The 27646-nt window shown below is 42.7% G+C and overlaps 1 protein-coding gene across 2 annotated transcripts in view; it reads left to right on the forward strand.

Annotated features, from left to right (window-relative positions):
- The first annotated feature begins 4061 nt into the window (after window positions 1-4061).
- Window positions 4062-27646, forward strand: part of PPP3CC (protein phosphatase 3 catalytic subunit gamma) — a 98861-nt gene continuing 75276 nt past the window's right edge. For both annotated transcript variants that reach the window (XM_060178815.1, XM_060178816.1), the window contains exon 1: window positions 4062-4255. In XM_060178815.1, coding sequence (XP_060034798.1) covers window positions 4207-4255 — 49 coding nt within the window. In that variant the 5' untranslated portion in view covers window positions 4062-4206. The remainder of the gene's footprint in view (window positions 4256-27646) is intronic.

Below are 27646 nucleotides of genomic sequence, written 5' to 3' on the forward strand. Positions count from 1 at the left end.
CTGGAGGTGGTGTCTCCACTGATAAACTGTTGAACTGTTAGCAGCCACTTAATCTCTCCTTAGGCCCCTCTCTCCTCTCTGTCACCAACCACACGTGTTTGTACTCACGGGTGATTTACTGGGTTCCTGTGGTCATTGTAGTCCTGTCTTGTTTCGGTCCGGGTGGTCTCCTTTGGTATTCCTAGTTGATCTGGAAGAGGAGAGGAGAGGAGAGGAGAGGAGAGGAGAGGAGAGGAGAGGAGAGAAAGCGATCTGCTGCTCGTATCTCCGCCTCCGGAAGTCGAATCCCCGCCACCCAACCTCTTGTCTGGTTAAGCGCATGTAGTGCTATATGCAAGGAGAAATAAGAGATGAATGACAACTGCTGGATGGTTTCACTCAGATGTGGAATCTCGCTTTCCTTGTTTCTTAAGTTCCACATATAAGAGCGATCATTTAGTATTGTCTTTCTCCTTTTGACTTAACTCATGTAACATAATTCCTTTGAGACCCATCCAAGATAAGGCAATGGAGATGACTTTATAATTTTTTAACATCTTAAAGTGAGATATATGTATATATATACATATATATATTCATGAGTTCTTTTGCCACGCGTGTGGTTGGGCATCTGGGTTGCTTCTACATCTGTACTATTACAAATTGTGCTGCTATGAACATAGGTGTACACAGATCTTTTCAGGTGTCTTTCTTTAGATAAAGCCCCAGGAGATAAATTACCAGGTAATAGGGTAGGTCCATTTATAATATTCTGAGAGTCTCTAGACTATTTTCTACAGGAGTTGGAATAGTTTGCATTCCCACCAACAGTGCAGAAGGATTTATTTTCCCACACATCCTCAGCAGCACTTGTTTGTCTTTTCTAATGTATGAAAATTTCACAGGTGTACAATTGCTCAGTTTTGTCTTTATACAACCAAATTCTATTCGGCATCAGGGTTTCAGTGAATGACCTTAGGTCAAAACTCCAAGTAAGAATCAGAGTGGGAGTCGGGCACAGTGGGTTGCAAGGACCGGTGTAAGGATCCCAGTTCGAGACCCCGACTCCCCACCTACAGGGGACTTGCTTCACAGGTGGTGAAGCAGGTCTGGAGGTGTCTATCTTTCTCTCCCCCTCTCTGTCTTCCCCTCCTCTTTCCATTTCTCTCTGTCCTATCCAACAATGACGACATCAATAACAACAGTAACTATAACAACAATGAGAAACAAGGGCAACAAAAGGGAAAATAAATAAATATAAAAAAATAAAAAAGAATCAGAGTGACAACTCCAGTACATACATCTATGTTAATAGATGCTTAGCTTCTATGATATTTTTTGCTAGTAATTATCCAAAAGATAATTTCTATGTGGAGCTTGTTTTGAGTCAAACAGGTCCCCATCTTGTGTGTAAGCTGCTATGCTAAGATTTCTAGGTGAAAATTAAACAGCCTAACTCAGTCATTCAATTACTAAGAAGAAGCGACCATTTTCTGAGCAGGCGCTCAAATTGCAGAGCTCTGCCCATTAATCATGAACAAATAAACTTGGCAGTCAATTCAAAAGTGTCATTAAAGATGCCTACTGAACCTGACCTTCATCCATGCCCAGTGGGAAACCTTAGACCAGCTCTGAGCCTTGTCCATTAAAACTGCCCAATGCCCTGGTCCACCTGGTACAACACTGCTCTAAGTTTGTGCATGACTCCTACTCAGTGCCAAATGTATTCCCAACTATATTACAACCTGGTTATTTCTCTTGGTGGACATATGATAGACATGTCTTACTTTATCCTACTCATTAAAATAGCCACTAGCCATATGTAGTTACAGGGCACTTGAACTATGACTTGAAGAACTTGAGGAGCTGAATATTTTTAATTTAACTTAAACATATATATATATAGTCACATTTAATTGTTTTTTTGACACCAGGCTTATTGCTGGGGCTCAGCGCTGGCACTATGAATACATTGCTCCCAGAGGTCATTTTTTCCTTCTCCCTCCCTAATTTTTATCAGATAGGACAAGGAGAAATTGTGAGAGGTGGAGGAGATGGAGGAGATGGAGAGGAGGAAAGAAAGACATGTTCAGGGTGGAGGGCAGATAGCATAATGGTTATGCACACAGACTCTCATGCCTGAGGCTCCAAAGTCCCTGGTTCAATCCCGCACCACCATAAGCCAGAGCTGAACAGTGCTCTGGTAACAAACAACAACAACAACAAAAAAACAGTTCAAAAGATAGACATTTGCAGACCTACTTCGCTGCTTGTGAAGCGACCCCCCTGCAGGGGCTCGAACCGGGATCGCTGCATGTGCATTTAGCTCTGCACTACTGCCCGGCCCCTTTATTTTAGTTTTGTAATTATCTTTATTTATTAGGTATAGACAGCCATATATATATATATAGAGAGAGAGAGAGAGACAGAGATACAGAGAGAGACAGAGATACCTGCAGCCCTGCTTCAACACTTGTGAAGCTTTCATCCTGCAGGTGGAGGCCAGAGGCTTGAAACTGGCCTTTGTGCACTGTAATATGTGCACTCAACCAGGTGTGCCACCACCTGGCCCCTCGCAACATATTTTTAACTTAGGTACTATACTTGTCAGAGAAGATAGTTGTAAAACAGTTTCTACCCTAAGTTTACAATTTAAGGAGAAATTAAGGTTGGTTTACGTAGAAAATAAAGGAGTTGGGAAGTCGGCCAGTAGTGCAGTGGGTTAAGTGCACGTGGCGCAAAGCGCAAGGACCAGTGTAAGGATCCGTGTTTGAGCCCCTGGCTCCCCACCTGCAGGGGAGTCGCTTCACAGGCCGTGAAGCAGGTCTGCAGGTGTCGATCTTTCTCTCCCCCTCTCTGTCTTCCCCTCCTCTCTCCATTTCTCTGTCCTAACATCAATAACAAAAATAATAACTACAACAACAACAAAAAGGGCAACAAAAGGGAAAATAAATATGAAATAAATAAAATACAGGGAGTCGGGCGGTAGCGCAGCGGGTTAACCGCACGTGGCACGAAGCGCAAGGACGGGTGTAAGAATTCCCCATCTTCAAGGGAGTCGCTTCACAGGCGGTGAAGCAGGTCTACAGGTGTCTATCTTTCTCTCTCCCTCTGTGTCTTCCCCTCCTCTCTCCATTTCTCTCTGTCCTATCCAACAACGACGACATCAATAACTACAATAATAAAAACAAGGGCAACAAAAAAGGGAATAAACAAATATTTTTTTTAAAATAAAAGTTATTTCATATACTTATTACTTATGAGTGTGTTACATGAGAAAGCACCACTTTGGTACATGTCATGCTAGAACTAGGAGTCTTGGGCACGCAAGTCCAACCAACTCCAACCAAGTCTCTACCAACTGAACTGTGTTACTCGCAGCAGCTGAGGTCAGTATTAGAACTAGAGATGAGCCACAGTGTTAAACTCACACACGTGCCCATCCTATTGTACAGTGAACATGGGGGCAGTGGGGGGCAGTGCTGTGCCACTGAGTGGAGAGTAGAAAGGATCGATTGTTTCTAGCTGGGCAGGCGACAGAGCCGTTCTGCACAGTGGCCCGCAGGTGACAGGAAGCTCACGGATCCATCGCGCGGCATCAGGGTCACCCCGAGGGTCTCAAGATGGCTGCTGCCTGGCTGGCACTTGCCACGCAGGACCCGGGGCTGGTGTCAGGCCTGCAGGCTGGGCAGCGCGGGCGGCCGAGCGGGCGGAGCAGGGAGGGCTGACAAGCAGCCGAAGCTGACTGTCCCCGGCCAGAGATGAAGCGAGCGCGCGTGCGCCGAGAGCCTCCCGTACCCCGGCAGAGCCAGGCAGCGCAGCTAGCGGGCCAGCAGGGCAGGTGGCCGCGCCCGCCGGGGCAGCGGGGCCGCGCGTTGGGCTCGGCGCGGCGGTAGCGCACGCGCCGCCGGGAAGTTGGGAGGCGGCGTGCGGAGGCGCGCGCGCACGCGAGGTCGGCGGCGAGCACCGGGGCCGCCCGGGTTTCCTCCCTGAATCTCGGTCGCAGGCGCTACGCTCGGCGACTCGGCAGTGCGACGCCAGTGTGCTGGTGGCCTGTCAGCGAAGTTCGAGGCCCTGCTGCCACCGCCGCCCGCTGCCGGTGACCGGGCAGACTGAGGAGTGGGGCGGGGCGCGGGGGCTGCGTGGCCCCGGAGCGAAGACCGCGGGAGCCGAAGGCGACGCGCACGGCTGTCTGGGGCCCGGAGCCGGGCAGAGACCACAGGGACCATGTCCGGGAGAAGCCTCCACCTCTCCACCACTGAGCGCGCCATCAAAGGTGCCGAGCGGGCTGGGCCCTCTCCTCGTCCTGTGGGAAACGGCCTTCGCCTGGGCGACGCCTCGGAGGGGGTCCAGGGGCTGAGGGGGAGCTGGGGATCCCCGTGGGGCCGCCCCCCGGGCCGGCGTTTCCTGCCGCGCCGCCGCCCGCGGCTCGTTGGGCTGGGCCGGCTTGGCCCACGCGGGCTGGGCGCCAGGTGGGCCGCGTCCCCTCCCCCGAGCTGCAGCCGCGCGGGGTCCGAGACTCGGCCGGGGTCCGCCGGGCCGGGCTGGCTGGGAGTTGAGCGGCTGCTCGGCGCCGCCCCTCTCCCCTTCAGCTCCCCTCGCCCTTCCCCCACCCCTTGGTTAAGGACGTTCACCGCGGCCTCGCCCAGGTCATCGCTGCTATTATCTGAAAGAAGCGGTCTGGGGAGATCGACACCCAGACATCCGTTGTGTGAGGCGTAAATGGCTGTGGAGTCCTGCCTCGAGCGGCTGTCGGGCTTTCTCTGTGACCTTAGTGGCTTGTCGCTTGGGTGTCCTCGCTTCACACGTCCAACATCCACTCATCCCTGGAGGGTTCTTACATGATGGTTGTTTCTGCGTTTAAACTAAGAACACGAGTTTCAGGCTAACCACTAATTTATGTGCTTCCTTTGTTCAGCTATAAGGCTTTAAGTACAACTCTTCTCTTTGAGTTTTAATAATCGGGTTGAAAGCGCTGTTTTGTAAGAAGGGACTGTACCCAGACCAGATGTGTTGGTGGCTTTGGGATGAAGGGGTTAGCTTAAGGGGGGGAAACTATCACAATGGGTGGGTCTCCCCCCCCTTCTTCCCTTCATCCACTTGTGTAATTTAGGAGGAGGAAGGAAGGAAACTAAATATTGGTGACGTTATTTTGAAGGTGGAAAAGCCTAGTGAATGAGGGGGGATTTCTGTATCAGGATTTTTTTTTTCCCCCTCCAGAAGGCATCAGTGTTGATGGCCTTACACTGCATACTTCAGTATGTGACTTAGTTCCCCCTCTTAATAATATCGGCAACATAAATGTTGATTTTCTCCACTCCATGATCTTTTTAGTAAGTGTAAGGGGATTTTTCAGACTTTAACTAGTGACCACTAAGTGAATTGTTCATCTGTCCTTGACTGTTACCCCCTTAACTGTTGAATTAGTTTGACCATTCTAATGCCAGTCTTCATAGAGTTTGATTTAGAGTATAATGCAGTTTCCCTCTCTCTGTTTTTTTTTTTTTGTGTGTGTGTGTGATAAATCAAGGTCATCATTATGTACATTATTTTCTGTCCTGTGCTTTAAATATGGCTGGTGCATTCCCCTGTATAAGGGTGTTGGCAGTTTCCTCCTGTGCTAACGCGACTCCTCATTTCTTTACCAGTTTAGTTCATTTTATGTTTTGGCTTTATCTCCTTCAACACTGCTCTTTGTCAAAGTATACTGTATTCTAATCTGCCAGTGCTAAGTAGGCAGGGAAACCAGATAAACCAGAATTGTCTACTAAATCAGAATAGATAGGATTCTGATGAAGCTTAGTGGCAGTCCTCAGACCATCATGAACCTCAAGTTCTGGGCACCATTGTAGCCTGTAGTTGCCACCATAACATGCCATAAGTTCTAAAGGACATTTTATAAGTGATATTTCAAACCCTTACAGTTAGAAGGGAAGTAAAATAGGACATGCAGGTGCTGGCTTAATACCAGACATACTCACACTTAGATGAATCATATAACAGTGTAGGTATTAATCATAGAACCATGTATGATTCAAATTTGTTTATAGTGGTTATAAATTACAAAATGTCATATGATTTTATATGTACTATTAGGTAAATGAAGAATACATTATTTCAAGCCCTTAGAAAGTGTAGATTTATCTTGTATATAAAAGCTTTAGTATGCTAGCTTGATCACAGTAATTTTAGCTTTGTTTTTTCTGGATTTACCAGAGTTTGAAATAGTTGAAGTTTCTTCTAAGAAAGTAAGGTGTCAGTGTAATTAAGGTCCATTCTTTTGGATACTAAATCCTGATTTGACATCTGGCTAGAGTTGTATGCATTTCTGTACAACTAGAATCTTTTTCAGAGGTGAGACCACACCTGAGTTATTTTTGATGCTGTCATTTCCATTAGCTTTAAAGTTTACTTGTTTTGTTTGAGCAAGTCTTGGAGAATGTTGGGTGTGTGGGAATGATTTATATCTTAAGTATCCTTTAAATAACATATTTCTTATTTTGAAAATAATTTTATTAGTGATTTACAAGCTTATAAGTTATTAGAGGTATAGTTCCTCACCACTCCCACCACCAAAGTGCTCTCACTCTCTCCAGCAGTAACTATAGTTTTCCCAAGGTATAAGAGATAGGTTGTCTACCTTTAATGTAAGTTTATGTGTTTATCTTTAAATATATATGTATTTCTCTAATATATGTAATTAAGCTTTATTTGCTATGACAGAAATTGAGAGGAAAGAGGGATAGAGAGGGAGACAGTGGTCTGGGACGTGGCTCAGTGGCGCATTGAACTCTCAAGCATGAGGTCCCAAGTTCAATCTCTGGCAGCACATGTACCAGAGTGATGCCTGGTTCTTTCTCTCTCTTTGTCTCATCTATCTTTCTCACTAATAAATAAATGAAATACTAAAAAGAAAAAAAGGAAAAGAGAGGGAGAAAGACACCTAAAGTGCAGCTTTACCGCTTGTGAAGCTTTCCTCCCTGCTGGTGGGAAGTGGGATTTGCCCATGGTAATACATTCACTTAACCAGGTGCACCACTGCCTGCCCCTTCATTTGTGTATTTAAATTTTCTATATTCCAGATATGAGTGAAATCATCTAGTGGTTGTCTTTCACTTCCTTACCTACTTCAGTTAGCATAATCACTTCCATTTCCATCTATTTTGTCTCAAAGGGCAGAATATCATCTTTTTAAATTGTCCATCAAATAGATGTTCTGTAACTTCTTTTTTTTTTAATTTTATTTAAAAAAATATTTATTTATTCTCCATTTTGTTGCCCTTGTTTTATTGTTGTTATTGATGTCATCGTTGTTGGATAGGACAGAGAGAAATGGACAGAGGCGGGGAAGACAGAGGGGGAGAGAAAGATAGACACCTGAAGACCTGCTTCACCACCTGTGAAGAGACTCTCCTGCAGGTGGGGAACTGGGGGCTCTAACTGGGCTCCTTACGCAGGTCCTTGTGCTTGGCGCCACATGCGCTTAACCTGCTGCGCTATCGCCCAGCTCCCTTTTTTTTTATTTAAGAAAGGATTAATTAACAAAACCATAGGGTAGGAGGGGTACAACTCCACACAATTCCCACCACCCAATCTCCATAACTCACCCCCTCCCCTGATAGCTTTCCCATTCTCCATCCCTCTGGGAGCATGGACCCAGGGTCATTGTGGGTTGCAGAAGGTAGAAGGTCTGGCTTCTGTAATTGCTTCCCCGCTGAACATGGGCGTTGACTGGTCGGTCCATACTCCCAGTCTGCCTCTCTCTTTCCCTAGTAGGGTGGGTCTCTGGGGAAGCTGAGTTCCAGGACATATTGGTGGGGTCTTCAATCCAGGGAAGCCTGGCCAGCATACTGATGGCATCTGGAACCTGGTGACTGAAAAGAGAGTTAACATACGAAGCCAAACAAATTGTTGAGCAGTCATGGACCCAAAGCTTGGAATAGTGGAGAGGAAGTGTTAGGGGGATACTCACTGCAAACTCTACTGTACTTCTGCTTTCAGGTATATATTTTGCAGTAGTTTATAGATATATGTGAAAATATGCTCTCTCTTACAGAAACTGGTATATATCTAGGGTTTTGGACTTTGTTAGAAAGTGAACCACCTGAGATGAAATTAGAGTATACTATGAAAGGAAAGGTCTCACCCGAGTAATGAAGCTGAAGGGTTGTCATTCCACATGTGAAGTCTCTGGACACAGTCTGAAGTGAAGCATGTTGAGGTGGCAATCGTTGCGTTGGTTAGGTTGGCCCAGCTCCCTTTTTTTTTTAATTTAATTTTATTTATAAAAAGGAAACACTGACAAAACCATAGGATAAGGGGGTACAAATCCACACAATTCCCACCGCCAGAACTCTGTATCCCTGATAGCTTTTCTATTCTTTAATGACCCTCTGGGAGTACGGACCCATTGTGGGATGCAGAAGGTGGAAGGTCTGGCTTCTGTAATTGCTTCCCCGCTGTTTGGCTAACTGGTATTGGTGAGTCAATCCTTGCTTCAGTTGCTGTTGTTGTAATTTTTGAGGTTTGTGACTGCATTTGTGAAAGGGCTTTAGTGTAGCGTGGCTTGTACTCAAAACACAACAATTGAAGAACGACAGTTCTGTAACTTCTTTACTCAGTCATCTGTTGATGGACATTTAGGTTGCTTCCACATTTTGGCTATTGTGAATAACACAACTGTGAACATGGGGGTGCATATATCCCTTCAAGTTAGTGTTTTCATATCTTTTGGATAAATGCCTAAGAGTGGCATTGTTGGATCATAAAGTATTTGCATTTTTTTCCCTCCAGGGTTATTGCTGGGGCTCAGTGCCTGCACCACGAATCCACTGCTCCTGGGGGGTATTTTTTTCCCTTTTGTTGCCCTTGTTTAATTGTTGTTGAGGATATTATTATTGTTGTTATTGCTGTCATTGTTGTTGGATAGGACTGAGAGAAATGGAGAGAGGAAGGGAAGACAGAGGGGAAAAGATAGACACCTGCAGACCTGCTTCACTGCTCGTGAAGTGACCCCCATGCAAGTGGGGAGCTAGGGGCTCTAATGGGGATCCTTAAGCCGGCCCTTGTACTTCGAGCCATGTGCGCTTAACCCTGTGCACTATATCCCAACCCCAGTATTTGCATTTTTGTTTAAGAATTTTCCGAGGGGCCAGGCAGTGGCGCACCTGGTTAAGTGCACACATTGCAGTGCTCAAGGACCCAGGTTCAAGCCCCTGGTCCCCACCTGCAAGGGGAAAGCTTCATGAGTGGTGAAGTAGAGCTGCAGGTGTCTCTGTCTCTCTCCCTCTCTGTCTTCCCCCTTCCCTCTTGATTTCTCTCTCTCTATCTAGTAAAAAATAAATAGGATTTAAAAAAATTTAAAAAGATTATTTAAAAAAAGAATTTTCCATACTGTTCTCCTTAATGACCATACTAGTTAGCAATCCTAACGAGCCGAATAACAGAATTCCTCTTTCTCCATATCCTTGCCAATATTTACCATTTCCTTAACAGCATCTTTCTTAAATTGAACTAGAATGGTGGTTGAATCCAGGTCATATGCATGGAAAAGTAGGCACCTTCCCAAGTACCCTGGTTTTTAAAAAAATCTTACCTTTTTACTTAAACTTTTTTTTTTTTGCCTCCAGGGTTATTACTGGGGCTCGGTGCTGGCACTGCAAATCCACTGATCCTGGAGGCTATTTTCCCCCCATTTTTGTTGCCCTTGTTATTATCGTTATTGTTGGATAGGACAGAGAGAAATGGAGAGAGGAGAGGGGGAGAGAAAGATAGACACCTGCAGACCTGCTTCACCGTCTGTGAAGAGACTCCTCTGCAGGTGGGGAGCTGGGGGCTCGAACCAGGATCCTTACACCAGTCCTTGCACTTCGTGCCACCTGTGCTTAACCCACTGCACTACTTCACAACCCCATTATTATTATTTTTTTAAAGATAGAAATGGAGAGAGAAAGAGATACCACAGCACCGAGGCTTCTTTCAATGTTGTGGGTGCCAGGCTTGAATCTCGATCATGCCCATGACAAAGTAGTACACTCTCCAAGTGAGCTATTTTTCTGGTCCTACTTAATAACCTCCTCTGCAAAATAAGGTTAGTATTTGGGACCCGGAGAGAGCTTTCCCTAGGCTCTGTGAATGGTGGTGTCTCTTTGTCTCTTCTTTCTAAGAAATAGTGGAAAAAAAAATTGTGCCAGGGAGGCCACATAGCAGTGGTATCACCTAAGAGTGAGGTGCTGAATTCATTCACCCTGAGCTGCAAAAAAATAACAGTTACTAAATAAATGTATCAGCCTTTTATTTTTTATCAGTAACTGATTTATAAATGTATGTACAAATAATTTTGTCACTAATAAAGACGTTTCAGATGCTTCTTTGTCAAGCATCTATGACATACAAATGGCGTAACAGATGTGTAAAACCTAAGACAATGTAGTATTATGAAATACAGCTAGTTTTTTTGTTGTTACTGGGGCTTCATCATTCTGGGCTGACTCTTTTATTTTTAAGATAGAACAAGAGAGAGGCAGAGCTAAAGAGAGAGGAGAGAACACTGAAGCATCCTCCAGTTGGACAACCCAAGTGGGGTCTCAGAGACGACAAAGCACTATCCGCATATGCTGTTTTGCCAATCCATGACAATAGTTTGATAGCAGAGCACTTGCTACACATAAGTAGTTAGTAGAGAAATCATAACATTTGAAAAAAAATACCTGAGAGAAGAGGTTTATGAAGTTATAAAAACTGTTTTCCTTTAGGAAAATGCCTCTACTACAATATAAAGGCTGTCTGAGAGAGATTTCATGGGTAACAATAATAAGAGACTCATACAGTTCTGTTTGGTACTTCTCTGTTAACCGGTCTCTTTGGAATTCGAAAGTATTTATTTTATGTCTAGAAATGTAAAAATAATTATGATTTCACTCATTCATTAAATGTTTATGGAGAGCCAGCTGCAATGTAAGCTAATAGGTGCTCATTTGTTTCTTTGTTCTGAAAACATTTCTGTGTGCTTTCAGAACACTGGCACATTGCTGCTGGTGTCAGCCAGAGGACTGGAAATGCAAATGATTGAATTATGAGTCTATCATTTTCCCCTTGCTTTCTCTCTGTCTTTTTCTGTTACTTGTTTTTTTTCTTTAATAGTGATTTTTTTTTTAACACCTGCAGACTGCTTCACCACCTGTGAAGTGACTCCCCTGTAGATGGGGAACCGGGGGCTTGAACTAGGATCCTTACTCCGGTCCTTGCACTTTGTGCCATGTGCACTTAACTGCTGCGCTACCACCCAACTTCCAATAGTGGTTTCTTATTGAATATTACTATTATTATTATTTTGTCTCCAGGGTTATTGCTGGGGCTAGATGCCAGGACTATGAATCCACTGCTCAAGGAGGCCATTTCCCCCACCACCACCACCATTTTATTGGATAGGATAGGAAGGAATTCAGAAAGGAGGTGGAGATAGATAGGGAGAGAGAAAGATAAGACACCTGCAGACCTGCTTGTAAAGCCACTTCCCTGCAGGTGAGAAAGGAGGGGGCTCAAACTGAGATCTTTGGGCAGGTCCTTGCCCTTTGTACTATGTGTACTTAACCTGGTGCACTACCCCTCGGCCTGCAAATCATGTTATTTCTCTAAGCTGAATCTTTTCAGTAGCAGCAATGAAACTTCAGTAGCAATTACATGACAGCTATGGAGAATCCACAGGCCAAATGGAGCTAAACAGGAAAGTCAACCAGGTCCACCACTGCCATGCCTTAAAGATACTATCTTTGCAAGTATACCCTGAACTCCATTTCAGGTTCTCGTGCTTCTGCCTCATTTGTTAGAAGGATTTAATAGGCTTGATTTCTTCAGTCTTTACTTCTTTTCTTCCTTCCATTCTCTCATTCTTTTTTGCCACCAAAGTTATTGCTGTGAATTGGTGCCAGCACTATGAATCCACGTTTCTTGGCAGCCATTTTTTTTTCCTTTTTCCTTTTTTTTTTCCTTTCTATTTTATTGGATAGGACAGAAAGAAATTGAGAGGGGAGATAGAGAGTGAAAGGGAGAGAAAGACACCTGCAGACCTGTTTCACTGCTTCTGAAGTATCCCCTCCTGCAGGTGGGAAGAGGGGGCTTGAACCTGGTCCTTATGATATAAGGTATGTGCTTAACCAAGTGCACCACCCCATCACCCCCAGGTTTAATTTTTTTTAACTTAACCTTCATAATTATAAAACTTGAAAGGTAGAAAGGGAAAAATACAAAGGCTTTACAATTCTTCCCTCCAGAAGCAACTGTTCTTACATCAATGACCTCCCAGAAACTTCTTCAAGGAAGTTCATCTACGCCGATGACATCTGCTGTGCAACTCAGGCATCCAAGTTCGACATCCTCGAGGAAACACTCATGAAAGACATGTCTCTGATATCTGATTACTGTAAAAAATGGCGACTAATCCCTAGCACTGCAAAAACGGTATCATCTGTTTTCCATCTATACCATGCCTTGGCCTCGCGTGAGCTTAATGTGCAACTTGACGATACGAGAATCCGGCATGAAGCCCAGCCAGTCTATCTTGGCATTACTCTCGATCGCACTCTGTCATTTCACTACGCCTCACTGAACTTCTCTGTTCCAGACTCTTGGAAACAGAGTTGGCAGTCAGCTGAGGTAAAGAACAAACACCTCATCACAGACCCCTGCAAGCGTCAACCTGGCTTTGACCTAGCACGTTATGATTGGGCCCTCCTCAATCGCTATCGAACAGGCCACTGCGGTGCGCCGCTATGTTCCATCGCTGGGGAGCCAGAGACGACCCGAACTGCCCCTGTGGCTACAGACAGACTATGACCCACAGTCAACGATTGCCACCTCTCCAGATTCAAAGGAGGTCTCGAAACTTTACATCAGACTCAACCTGACGCTGTTAACTGGCTACAGAAGAAGGGCAAACGCTAGAAGAAGAAGTATGTACTTCCATCTGTTGGCATATTTTGAGTTCAGAGGAAAATGAATCACATATGTTAAAGCTTTTATTATGCAAATATCTCATGTTATTTTAGTGTAAGTATTATAATTTTACAGAAGTACTTTAATAAATACTGGTTCAGTTAGCATAAAGATGGTTTGAATGTGCTTTTATTTTATTTTTTTTAACCAGGGCACTGCTCAGCTCTGGCTTATGGTGGTGCGGGGGATTGAACCTGGGACTTGAGGGAGCCTCAGGCATGAGAGTCTATTTGCATAACCATTATGCTATCTACCCCTGCCCTGAAAGTGTTTTTAATCTTGCAGGGAGGTGGCTGTGCAATAGAGAGCAGATATGTAGGCATGGGGTGCTGGGCCCCAACCTCAACACTGCACGTGCTGAGCGGTGCTCTGGCCTCTTTCATAGCAAGTCAGTTAGAAAAGAAAGTGCTTATATTTCATATTATAACCTTTATATTTTCAGTCATTTGTATAATACCAGTCCAGAAGAAGCATTTTCAAGTGTATATTGTTAGTGCAAGCCAGTCATCTTGTACACATCTGTGAAGTCTGTCAACAATACCTGTGTTTTGTTTACCATTATTGCATTTAACAAGTTACCAAACTAGTTACCAAACTAGTTACCAAACCAAAGTTAAACTTTGGAAATTAGTACTATCTAAAACTCATACCTCTAGATGAAAGTCTTTAACTTTCTGAAAGTTAAGTTTCATAACTTAACCACTTAATAATTTTTTTGAGCAGGGAAACATTGCCTCTTTTTTTAAACCTATAAGTTAATTATTGTGATCTCTGCCATATTTACAACAGATATTTGGCAATAAAGCCTTCTCCCCATTACAGTACTATATTATCATATCTTTATTATGAGAAAGTATTATTTGATCATTTGAGAGAAAAATGTAAGTACTCATGATTTAAAGTGAAGATTTAATAAAAAGATCTTGTTTTAAGTGGTCTTTTTTGTTTGTTTTAAGCAGTCTTTGCTAATAGAAATCGAGTATCACTCTACAAGTGACATTTTTGCAGAAGATAAATTTGAGACATTTTATGAGAGACAAAGTCAGTCTTGCAATTGTGGTATTTATAATCTCTGGAATTCTGTGGTTTCTTCTTTGCTAAAGGACTAGTGGGAATAAAGGGGTATCTATCAACTATCATCACTGTTTAGTGCAGTCATTAATATAATGACTTGTTTTAAAATTAAAATTTATCTGCATTAATTTTTTATTATCTGTATTTATTTATTTATTGGATAGATACATCCAGAAATCAAGAGGGAAGGAGTGATAGAAAGGGAGAGAGACAGAGAGACAGCTGCAGACAGAGAGACACCTGCATCACCACACACAGAACTTTCCCTTTGCAGGTGAGGACCTGGGGTTGGAACCTGGTTTTGTGTGCATTGTAACATGTGCATTCAACCAAGTGTACCACCACCTGACCCCAATAACTGATTTTTTTTTTTTTTGCCTCTGGGGTTATTGCTGGGACTTGGTGCCTGTACTACAAATCCACTGCTTCTGGAGGCTGTTTTTCCCATTTTGTTGCCCTTGTTGTTACTGTAATTGTTGCTATTGCTGCAGTTATTATTGAATAGGACAGAGAGAAGTTGAGAGTGGAGGGGAAGACAGAAAGGGGGAGAGAAAGACACCTGCATACCTGTGTCACTGCTTGTGACGCACCCACCCCCCACCCGGCAGGTGGGGAGCATGGGGCTTGAACTGGGATTCTTGAGCTGGTTTGCACCATGTGCGCATAACCCGCTGTGCTACCTCCCAGTCCCTGCTGAATTTTTTTTTTTTTTTTTATAATAGGACAGAGAGAAATGGAGAGAGGAGGGGAAGACAGAGAGGGGGAGAGAAAGATAGACACCTGCAGACCTGCTTCACCGCTTGTGAAGGGACTCCCCTGCAGGTGGAGAGCCGGGCTCCAACCGGGATCCTTATGATGGTCCTTGCTCTTTGTGCCACGTGCTTAACCCGCTGCGCTACCGCCTGACTCCCTGAATTTTTTTTAATTTGCAAAATCAATGTCTAGACATTTCAACCCAACCTAAGCGACAGCTGGTTTAGTTATCTTTGTAATCTACCTAATTAACTATCCAGATGCTTGCAGAGAGAACTTTTAAATGTCTGGGTTCAGTTCTATTTTATTGGCAAACCAGATTATTTGTCATGAAATCTTTACGTTTCTGTTTGTTATTAGGAGAGACTGTAATTCAGTAACTAGGATCTCTAGATAGAAGCTGGCCAAGGCAATGTATATATTTGATGATGATTACATGTATTGCATGCTATCGATTTGTGATGTTTTTGTGCATTGTCTAGACAATGTCAACACAAGAAACTGAATTTCTGAGTAAGATAACATAGTAATTAGTTAAAGAATTACCTCTATAATCCTTGCTAAAAGAGTACAACCTGAATTAAGTATAGTAAATACTTAATCAGACTTGTGGGGCTTTCTGCAAAACAGCAAGTACAAATTCTTCACAAATGATGAATAGATAAAAAATGAAAAAGGCAGCTCGAGTATTCTAGATGAAAAGCAAATGACAGTAAAATATGGTATCTTGACTAGATTGGAAAAATAGAAGTCTTTAGAGAATATTTTGGGAATAGATGGGAAAATGGGAATGTAGGTATATATTAGATACTCAATGCTAAATCTCTTGGGTGTGATGATAGGGTATTGTGGCTTAAAAGAGAATATTCTTATTTTTAGGTGATGCTTGATGTGTTTAAGTTGTAATGTTATGTTACCTGCACTTTTCTTTCAAATTGGCTAAGAAAAAAAATTGTCAAGAGATAAAGCAGAAGTGGTTAAATGGGGGCCAGGTGGTGGTGTACCTGGTTAAGTGCACACACTACGGTGCTCGAGGACTCAGGTTCAAGCCCCTGGTCCCCACCTGCAGGAGAAAGCTTCATGAATGATGAAGCAGGTCTGCAGGTTTCTCTCTGTCTCCCTCTCTTATCACCTCTCCTCTGCTCAATTTCTCTCTGTCTCTATGTAGTAGTAAATAAATAAAGATGAAAATTTTAAAAAAGAAAGAACTGGTTAAATGCAACCTCCAGTGAATATAGATAAAGAACAAATGGTTGTTCACTTTCTTGTTCTTTCACTTTTTAATAGAATTTCAGATTTTCAAAATGTAAAGTTGGGAAGAAAAAAAAGTACAGTTAAGAAATACTTCAAAACAGGTGGGCTGGGGAAAAAGCTACCATCATATTTGAGAATCCAGTTACATCTTTGTGAGGGAAAGAAGACAATGAGTTCTAAAGTATATCATAGCCAGTGTGAAGTGGCAGCAAGTTGTGTAGTAGGAAAAGAGGTGGTTTTAGCTAAAGGCGGGGCTTGGATAAACATGCAGATTTAGGAAAGGAGAAGCAACCATTTGGGAGGAGGCACACTAGGTAGATTTGGGTTTGCAAGTATAAGTTTGATCCTGGCATAAAATATGCCTGAGTGATGTGCACACTTCTGTCCCCCCTCTTCTCCCCCGCCCCCTCAAAGTAAATCTTTAGGTGACCCAGGAAGTAATGTAGTGGCTAGAGTTTTGGACTTAAAAGTATGGGATCCAGAGTTCAATTTCTACATTTTTCTCTCTCAATTCTCTGCATGTGTATTAATAGGTAAATAAATCTTTAGAAAAAGAAAAGCAAAATGTACTTGACTAAAGAGTAGAGAGAATGGCTGAACTAGAAATGTCAGAACTTTGAAGGTAAATGAGGGTTAAGTGGTGCACCCAGTTAAGCTCACATTACCATGCAAGAGCCCCAGTTTGCAGGGGGAAGCTTTGTGAGCAGTAAAACAGGTCTGCAGTTGTTTATCTTTCTCTTTCCATCTCTAACCCCTCCTCCCCTCTCAATTTCTCTCTGTCCTATCAAATAAAAAATAGAAAGAAAGGGAGTTGGGCGGTGGGTTAAACGCATGTGGTGCAAAGTACAAGGAGTAAGGATCCCAGTTTGAGTCCCCGGCTCCCCACCTGCAGGGGAGTCGCTTCACAGCCAGTGAAGCAGGTCTACAGGTGTCTATTTTTCTCTCCCCTTCTCTGTCTTCCCCACCTCTCCATTTCTCTCTGTCCTATCCAACAAAGATGACATCAGTAACAACAATAATAACTACAACAATAAGGGCAACAAAAGGGAATAAATAAATTAATTAAAAAATATGACTTAAAAAATAGAAATAAAGGAAGAAAGAAAACAACAAAGTCAAAGAAGTAGAAAGAATTTTCCTAGAGTATTTCCCATCCCTGTTAATCACACCAGGTACTTATTTGGTCACTGACTCTGGTGACTAGCCTGGGAGTCAGGACAGACTGGCCTGTTGCCATCCATCCCCTTTCCCTTTATAAATCCAAAAGTTTTGTAGACTTTTGTTTCCTGCATAACCTGCTTCATCTCCCTTTCATATTCTGTGGTGGTGGCCTATTGTAAGGGCTGTTTAATCTAGTCTCCCATTGTCTTCAGGATTTGAAGGATTATGTAAAAGATCACTCATCCTCAGAAATTCCTGCTTTTATGACAGGCTGATTTTGTTGTATCTTTTCACTTATGTTAAAACCCTCTAGCCTTGTGTTCTATTCCCAACTCATTTTAAATCCCCTTCCCCAAACCTATCTCAGTACTACTTGAAGTTCCTTGCTATTTCCTGTCACTGAACTCCATATATGGTTATATGGTCCCATGGTGCCAGGAATCAAACCCAGTGCTTTAAGGTCACTCTACTGCTGAGCCACTTCCTCTGCCCAGAACTGTGTTCTGTTTTTGACCTTTGTACCATTCCCTCTGGCTATTGGTGGTATTAGGGATCAATTGGGTCCTCTTGCATGCAAGTTCAGTGTGCTACTATGGCTAAAACTGTGTTCTTTTTTTAATTTTTAAAAAATATTTATTTCCTTTTGTTGCCCTTGTTTTATTGTTGTAGTGATTGTTGTTGTCATTGTTGTTGGACAGGACAGAGAGAAATGGAGAGGGGGGGAAGAGAGAGAAGGGGAGGAAGATAGACACCTGCAGACCTGCTTCACTGCTTGTGAAGAGACTCCCCTGCAGGTGGGGAGCCGGGGGCTGGAACCGAATCCTTAAGCTGGTCCCTGGCTTTGCGCCACAAGCTACCACCCGATTCCCTAAAACTGTTCTTAAAGCTGAATGCGGCGCTTAGTACAAAGTTAAGTGCCCAATAAATGGGTGAGATTGGGGCCAGGTGGTGGCGTACCTGGTTGAGTGCACATGTTACAGTGCACAAGGACCCAGGTTCGAGCCCCCGGTCCCCACCTGCAGGGGGAAAGCCTCACAAGTGGTGAAGCTGTGCTGCAGGTGTGTCTCTGTCTCTCTCCCTATCACCCCCTTCCTTCTCAGTTTCTGACTGTCACTATCCAACAAATAAATATTAAAAAAAAATAATAAATGGGTGAGAGCATCAGCAGAAGACTATAGGAAGAAGCACAGGCACTGCTAATTACTGTTGTATAACTTTTGTTATTTTCCTGGCTTCAAGTTTAAAATGGAATATAACACCACCTGCCTCAGATTTAAGTATTACTTTTCATATTGTATACAAAGTTCTTAGCATAGTGCCTACAGTGTATGTTTAATAAGTGCTAGCATTTCTTTATTTAATGAGTAGCATATCCATTTGACTTTAAGTGACATATGTAAAACAACAGTTTAATAATGTTGTGTTCTATGTTTTCCAACTTCAGTCTCCCTGGTTCTTAAAGGTTTTTTAAATCTAAAGTGTTTAATAAGAAGATGGTTGGGCAGAGGGTACATAGCATCATGGTTATGCAAATAGACTCTCATGCCTGAGGCTCCAAAATCCCAGGTACAACTCCCTGCACCACCATAGGCCAAAGCTGAACAGTGCTGTGTTAAAAAAAAAAAAAAAAAGTGGAAAGAAGATGGTGATTTGGGGAAGATGACCAGAGGGCTCTGAATTCCTAATTCCATTAGGATGGGTTGGGGGTGGGGAGGAGAAGGGGAAAGATACTCAGAACTGGTAGGTGTGACTTGGAAAGAAAGAGAAGCCAAGATCATAGAAAAAAAGGGCAAATAAGGGGGACAACCAACTAAGCACACATTACCAAGTGCAAGGACCTGGGTTAAGCCCCTGCTTCCCCACCTGACGGGGTTCTGCTTCATGAGTGGTGAAGCAGGTCTGCAAGTGTCTTTCTCTTTTTTTCTATCTCCCTGTCCCTTCTCAGTTTCTCTTCATCCTATTTTTTTAAAAAATAAAAAAATAATTAAAAAAAAAAAGAAAAGGGAAAATGGCCTCTGAGAGCTGTGGATTTAAAGTTCTGGCATGAGCCCCAGCAATAACCCTGGTGGCCATAAAGAAAAATGGAGAAATGTATATAAATATAGATAGATGGTTATGGAAATAATAGTCAACCCACTAATAGTCAACCCGTATCTGTGATCTTGGGAGAACTACTGCAGTTTCTAATGGAGGGAATGGAGACACTGAACTCTGGTGGTGGGAAAGGTATGGAATCACACCCTGTTGTCTTATAATTTTGTAAATCAATACTAAATCACTAATAAAATTTTTTAAAAAGATTGTGATTTCCTCCCCCTTTTAAAAAATATTTATTTATTTACTTCCTTTTGTTGCCCTTGTTGTTTTATTGTTGTTGTTGATGTCGTTGTTGTTGGATAGGACAGAGAGAAATGGAGCAAGGAGGGGGAGAGAAAGATAGATACCTACAGACCTGCTTTACCTCTTGTGAAGCGACTCCCCTGCAGGTGGGGAACCTGGGGCTCAAACCGGGATCCTTAAGCCCGTCCTCGTGCTTTGTGACACCTGTACTTAACTTGCTGCACTACTGCCCGACTCTCCCCCAACCCCCTTTTTTCTAACATATAGGTAGACTTTTTGGAAAATTTGTATTAACAAATATTTGATGAGTTCGTAGGAAAATCTTTCTGGTTATACTTAGATATTTAACTACTACCTTAAAAGTACTGATATAGCATATAATAGCCTTCCAAAAATGTAACAGAAAATTAGAACTCTGGAGCTTCCTAACTCTGGAGCAGATGACTAAACTGTAGACTATATCTAGTATGAAATGTGTGCTCGCTCACTTTATAAGTTGATAAGATCTTTAAATTTAAACTTGGGCTGCCTTTTATATTTATTTATTTGTTTATTTATGAGAGGAGAAAGACAGAAGAGAATCAGAGCATCACTCTGACACATGAACTGCTGGGGATCAAACTTGGGACCTCATGCCCAAGAGTCCAAAACATAACCACCTGAACTACCTCCTGGGTCAGTCCTGGGTGACTGTTTAAACTCTAAAGAGTGACTTAGTTTATGTCTTTGCATGTGTGCCTTGGTACATTTTATTCTTGTGACCTAGGACTGAAGATTTAAAAATAAAATAAGGTAATTGTGAGTGGTCAGAACATAGAGAAAGGTAAGTGGTGAATTTATATGAATGCAAGGGTTATTATTATTTTTTAACTGTACTGTTTTATTGTAAATTTGTCATTGAAGTTTTTTTCTGTCAGACTGTCACAATAGTTATCATTTAATTGATTCTAGGAGGGCCAGTTTTCTCCTTCCTTCTTTCCTTTCTTTCTTTCTTTCTTTTTTTGCCTCCAGGATTATTGCTGGGGCTCAGTGCCAGCACTATGAATCCACTGCTCCTGGTGGCCATTTTTCCTGTTTTCTTTTTTTGTTTGTTTGTTTTTTTGTTTTACAGAATAGGACAGAGAGAAACAGAGAGAGGAGGGGAGATAGAGAAGGAGAAAGAAAGATAGACACCTGCAGACCTGCTTCACCACTTGTGAAGTGACCCCCCCCACAAGTGGGGAGCCAGGGGCTTGAACCTGGATCTTTGCGTGGGTCCTTGTGCTTTGTACTATGTGTGCTTAACCCAGTGTATCACTGTCCGACTCCCTAATTTTCTAATACTTAGAAAGTCTATCAAAGATCATGAATGAGCTCAAAGACCTATGTCAGATTATTGAACTGAAATTTGTTGTTAAAGTTCGGGGGCTCCATCAGGCCAGGCTAGCGTCGCAGTGGTAGAGAGAGACTCGGGAACAAACGGCTGGGCTGAGAAGCTGCAGTTTAATCTTTATTCACGACCGGGCAAATCACCACACCATGTGCTTCCCTATCCTTCTTTCTCCCCTGCTGCTGCTGGGACTCTGGATGTCCTTAATATACAGGGTGGGGAGAAAGAGGGGCGCGAAACTAGCAAGGGTCAAACCATTTCTCTCAGAGGTAGGGAGAAGGGGGGGACAAACCAACACGAAGAATAACAACATATTCCCCCTTTTCTTTTTAATTAAATGACCACAGAATCGGGTGTGGGGTGAACAAAAACCTATATCGTACAGGCATTTTCAAAAAAGAAACTGGCACAAACATGGAGAAACATGTAAGTGAGTAACAAGAACCAGTGTGTTGCCAAGGGAAGGCCTGAGGGGGCCATTTTTTGCCTCTGGGCAAAACTTTATCAGCTTAAAAAAATTTCCTGCCTCTGGGGGGGCGTACTTGCCTCGACGGGCATTTTTTAGCATGGGGGGAGGGTGAGGCCTAGAGTCCCAAGGCATGGCTGCAGTCAGTCTTTGAGAAACCCAGCAGCATAAGGGAAGCTGCTAGTTTTGTGCAAAGTGTCCGAGGTGTACCAGTGAGTCCAATAGAAGTCCAAAGTAGATGTCCACCGAAGAATTGCCAGGGGGTGAATTGTTGTACGTATGTCTCGATGGGGAATGTCAGCCATCGGAATTCTGCTTTTCTGTAGAGAACTTGACAGCTGCAATTTACTTACTATGAAACAAACTTGTAGCAGGTTAGAAGTTTATCACAATTGATAACTCTATTACAATTAGAAGTCTTTTTTAGAATGATTTTAAGGTTGTTTAAAGTTTAAACAATATGTGAAAAGATAGACATAAGAATCAAGGAAAGAAAACCTCAGGCATGAGAATCATTAGCATAGCCATTGTGTAATCTACCATTTCTAATAGAGAAGGTAATCGAGAGTTTTACATATCAACAAGTCTATTTAACCTTTTGTTACACCCATTCAAGATGGAGACACACCCTAGGTGTGTGCAGGTTTTGTTTAGACCAACTTGGTTAAAATATATTGATATTTAAACTAATTTTTACCTCAGACTTTAAATGTAAGTTAATTTTATCTTTATGAGAATTACGTTGAAAACCTTTTTCCTTTAACTCTGTCTGGTAAGAATATAGCCTTAAAGTTATATTTTTAACCTTAAAGTTAATGTTACCAAACTTTAAACACACACGTAAACATGGTCTTTAATACACAAGGAGAGAAACCTTTGTTGCAAAGACATGTCATTTTAAACACGAATTTAGATCTGTACTGTCTTAGTTGTTGGTGGGGGTCACCATCCGGAGGTGGCTTCCCGCGTAGCTCCACTTCTAGGAATTGTAGGTTGCGATCTCTGGATGGATCTCTGCATGTTCTAGCTTGTCTGCCTTCAGACCCAAGCTGGAGATCTCGGCCAGGGGGCCCAGTTTCGGCAGGGAGCCCGCGGTCTCTGGGTGGTCCGGGATCTGTTCAGACTTCATAGTATGAGGGTGGGTGGGCTAGCTGTGCAGAAGGCGTGGGCTGAGGTGCCCCAGGGTGGCGGCCATGATAGGCTGCCTCAGCCCTGCCCCATGGCCCTGCCATGTCGGCCAAGCAGGCGCCCAATGCCCTGCGCCACGTGGCAGAAAACCGGCTCCTGCGGGCTGGCATTGGACTCCTGCGGGCTGGCGTTGGGCAGAAACCACAGAGTGGTCCAGAGATAAATGTTCCAGAAACAGCGAAACAGTCTCATGAAGAAAGGGCAGAGGCCTTTGGAGATCTCTTCACAAGCAGAAGAGAAGGCCATAGTGCATAGGTAGCCAGATTGCCTTCACTTATCTGAGAGATGCACAGGTCCGGTCCACATGGGCGCCATTTGTTGTTAAAGTTCGGGGGCTCCATCAGGCCAGGCTAGCGTCGCAGTGGTAGAGAGAGACTCGGGAACAAACGGCTGGGCTGAGAAGCTGCAGTTTAATCTTTATTCACGACCGGGCAAATCACCACACCATGTGCTTCCCTATCCTTCTTTCTCCCCTGCTGCTGCTGGGACTCTGGATGTCCTTAGCATAGGGGACGGGGAGAAAGAGGGGCGTGAAACTAGCAAGGGCCAAACCATTTCTCTCAGAGTTAGGGGGAAGGGGGCCAAACCAACACAAAGAATACCAACAGAAATTACTTGTAATAAGTTATGAAAGGGTCAGTAAGGTATTTATTTATTTATTTGCCACCAGGATTATCTGTGGGGCTCCACATCTGTACAATTCCACCACTTAGGTGGCTTATTTTATTTAATATTTTACATAGAGAATGACAAACTGAGATAGAGAAAAGGAGACACCACAGCACTGCTACACTGCCCGTGACACTTCCCCCATGAAGGTGCTCCCATGCAGTGGCCAGGGCCTTGAACTTGGGTCCTCATACATGATGAAATGTGTGCTCTACCAGATGAGCCATATCCTGAGCCTCATCAGTAGTGTTTAACTGGTTCATGATTGGACAGGCAGGTGAGTAGATTAGGAAATAAGTCTGCAAAAGTAGGGCAGGCATGCTGGCTTAAAATAGGAATGAAAGCAGGGTTATTTGTAGTGAAGAAAGATAGCTATTTAGGTAGATCCTAGTGTCCTATGAGGGTAAGCCATACAATAATCTAAAAATAACAGTTAACAGGTCAGTGGCTTTTAAGGTTTATCTTTCATCGTTATTGCAGGATTAAAGTGATCATCACCAATATGGTATTTTTAATGCAAATTTGCATCAGATGTTAGCTAGTTTTATTTGAAAATATGTATCATTTATGTAGTGAATGTACTTTACAGCAATTCTGAACTCAGCTTGACCTTGAACAGGTTGTAGGATATCACTAGAGTTCTTTAACTTAAAAACTCAGTTGTTGAAATTTTAATTTTAATACCTAGATTCACAGGATGTTGCAAAGAAATGTAAAGGAAGTTTGACACATCTTTCCTTACATTCCCTCTCTTCCACAGTGTCAGTATTCCAAACCACCACAATATGATACCAAAACCAAAACTTGAGATTGGTAAAATCTAGAGAGCTTACTCAGGTTTCACTGATGAGATGTCTGTGTATGGCCGGGCTCCTGGGTCTGTGAAAGGATTCACAGCAGGCAAAGCAAAGCATAGATGGAAGCAAAGGGGATCTAATAAGAAATTCACTTAGCAGAAGATAGAAAACAGGAGGCAGAGAGAGAGATCAGCTGCAAATATGCTTACCAGAGAGGCACATTCTAATAATAAAATCTAAGAGAGGACCTGGCGGTAGTTCCGTGGTTTAAGCTTAGCACATGGTATGAAGCTCAAGGACTGAGTAAGGATCCAGGTTCAATACCTCGGCTCCCCACCTGCAGAGGGGGTTGCTTCACAAGTAGTGAAGCAGGTCTGCAGGTATCTGTCTTTCTCTCCTTCACTCTGTCTTCCCCTCCTCTCTGGACTTCTGTCTTGTCCAGTAACAACAGTAACAACAACAGCAATAACAACAAGGGCAACAAAATGGAAAAAATGGCAAAATAAATAAATAAATAAAATCTAAGACTGACGACTCCTTTCATTTAATGGTACTATTTGTGGTGGTGTTTTTTTGTGTGTGTTCTTTAGTTTTCTATTTTAGAGTGGATTGAGAGAAATATTTAAAGAAGTTTGGTGATTAGCTGAAGGTTGATAGTTGCTATACATATATTCATTATTCTATTCTTCTCTTTCTTTTCTTCTTCCATCTCTGCCCTTCCTTCCTCCTTCCCTCCCTCCCTCCCTTCCTTTTCTTTTTGCGTTTATTGGAGGTAGAATTCCTGGCTGCATGTGAAGCCTGTGTCTGCTGCTGAGCTATAGCCACTTCCCTGTGCTGTTTTTCTGTTTTTGTGAATTTTATGTTTTAAGAGTTTTAGAAAGCTCTTTATTTATTTATTTTTTATCTTTATTTACTTATTGGGTAAAGACAACCAGACCTGAGAGGGAGGTGATAGGGAGGGAGAGTAGTCTGGGAGGTGGCATAATTCATAAAGTGTTGGGACTCTTAAGCATGAGGTCCTGAGTTCAGTCTCTAGCAGCACATGTACCAGAGTGATGTCTGGTTTATACTCTCTCCTCCTATGCCTTTCATTAATAAATAAAATTAAATTTAAAAAAAGGGAGAGAGATAGACCTGCAACACTGCTTCACCACTTGCAAAGCTTTCCCCCTGTAGGTGGGGACCAGAGCCTCCAACCTGAATGACATGTGTAACATGTGCACTCCATCAGATACGTTACCACCCAGCCCCCTAAAATTCTTTTAAAATTTTGAAAACAAGGGCAGCAAAAGGGAAAAAATAGCCTCCAGGAGCAGTGGATTCATAGTGCAGGCACTGAGCCCCGGCAATAACCCTGGAGGCAAAAAAAAAAAAAAAACCTTGAAAATATGGGGCCAGGTGATGGCAGACCTGGTTGAGTGCACATGTTACAATGCTCAAGGACCTGGGTTCAATCCCCCTTCCCCCACCTAAAGGGGAAAAGCTTTGCAAGTGGTGAAGCAGTTCTCTTTGCATAGCCATTATGCTATCTCCCCTGGCCTCTCTCATCTTCTCTATTCCCCCTTCCTTCTCACTTTCTGACTGTCTTTGTCTAATAAATAAATATAATAAAAAAATTAAAAGCCTTGAAAATTTTCATTTTACTTATAGTACTATATGAGCCCTGCTTGCCAAGCATTTATTTGTTTTTAATGACAGATTAAAGAATCTAAATTAAAATTTAATGAAGGGCTGGGCAGTGGTGCACTGAGTTGAGTACACATGGTACCATGCTTCAAGGACCCAGGTTCAATCTCCCTGTCCTCACATGCAGGGAGAATGCTTCACAAGAGGTAAAGCAGTGCTATAGGTGTCTCTTTTTCCCTCTGTCTCCCTTCCCCTCTAAATTTCTCTCTGTCCTATCAAATTAATTAAAAAATAACTACCTTGTATCCAAAAATAGATTTTTGAGTGGTGAAACAAGTACTGCGGGTTTCTCCTTATTTCTCTCCCTCTCTTTCCTCCCTTTCCTCTCTCAATTTTTCTGTCTTATCAAGTAAAGGGGGAAAAAAAAAGTGGTGTTGGGTGGGGGAAATGGCTGCTGGGAGCAGTGGATCCATCACATAGGCACTGAGTCTCAACAGTAACCCTAGTGGCAGTATCTTTAAAAAATTGGTGGACACTTAGTATAATAAAAGTTTGTTTACACAAGCTGTAAAGCTAACTATTACCTCTAATTGTTGAAATATATTAGATGTTACTACTAAAGAAATTTTGAATTTAGATACAACAAGCTATAGTGTATTGATGATCTATTACTCTATATGGTTTTGTAGAAACAAGTGATTTATTTTTTATTGTCACTAGAGGTATTGCTGGGGTTTAGGGAGCAATAAAGATAGACACCTACAGATGTGCTTTACCGCTTATGAAGCAGCCCCCCCTCCACACACACAGCTCGGACCCAGGTCCTTGTACTTCATAGTATGTACACTTAACTGGGTGTGTCACTGCTGGACCCACACAGGTGGTGATTTTATGTTTTTTTATTAGACTTGCTGCTTCTGCAAAGAATAACATACAGCAGAATAACTTAGAGAATATGCAGTGTGTTAGGAGTTGAGGTTAGTCATAGAGTGATTTTAGAGTAAGGTCTAGTCATCTAGGTAGGGGCTGGCTAGAATAAGTAACTTAGGTGAGTTTCTGGAATAGTTTGTGGCTTTGTATTTATTTAACACATGAGCCCCTAAGGATCCAGTGCTAGATTAGTTTGCTTATGCTATTGAAATGCTGTGAATGAGCTGATGTTCAAAAAGGTCTGAGTTCCGTCTGGTAGGGCACACACCTCACCGTATGTGAAGCCCCAGGTTCAAGCCCCAGCACCTTGGTATGGGGGTGAGGGGGGGAACCTCCACTCCTGGTGGAGCAGTACCGAGTTGTCGCTACTTTGCTCTATTCTTGTCTCTATTATTGATTTGAAAGCAGCAAAAAAAAAAAAAAAAGAAAGAAAAAAATTGTCCTGAGTGCTATGGAATTGTGCATGCGTGAGGCCCTGGTGCTGCAAAAATAAACAAATTGATCTCAGTCTGTCAATAATACACATTGTACATTATGGTTGGGTTTGGTTCAGTTTATCTGCTTTATAAGTCAAAATGTTTGAGTGTTTGCAAGCAATTTGTGGTTTCTATTTCAGCTCTTATTCTTGGCTTCTGCTCATCCGTTAACTAAGCTGGAGGATTTACATTTAGAGGAGGTGATCATTGCTAGTTAGGTTGTGAACATTAATCAAGCTTTTGATGCTTGTCTTTTGGACCTCTATAAGTAGCAGAACAGTTAGTTCTCTCTTTTTTTAAACCAGTGCTCTACTCAGCTCTGGCAGTAGATATACACACACATATACATATATAATTTACTATCAGTAATAACAGCAATTGCAAGAATAATTTATACCTTGAAGCTGGGTGGTGTACTCAGTAGAGCACACACTTACTTCACTGTGCATGAGGATCTGGGCTTGAGCCCCCGGGTCTCCACCTGTAGGGAGGAAGCTTCAAAAGCAATGGAGCAGTGCTGCAGTTGTCTCTCCTTCAGTTCATCTCTTCCTCTTTATCAAAAAATAAAATA

This window comes from Erinaceus europaeus, chromosome 19 (genome assembly GCF_950295315.1).
Source record: "Erinaceus europaeus chromosome 19, mEriEur2.1, whole genome shotgun sequence".
NCBI classification, from domain to species: domain Eukaryota; kingdom Metazoa; phylum Chordata; class Mammalia; order Eulipotyphla; family Erinaceidae; genus Erinaceus; species Erinaceus europaeus.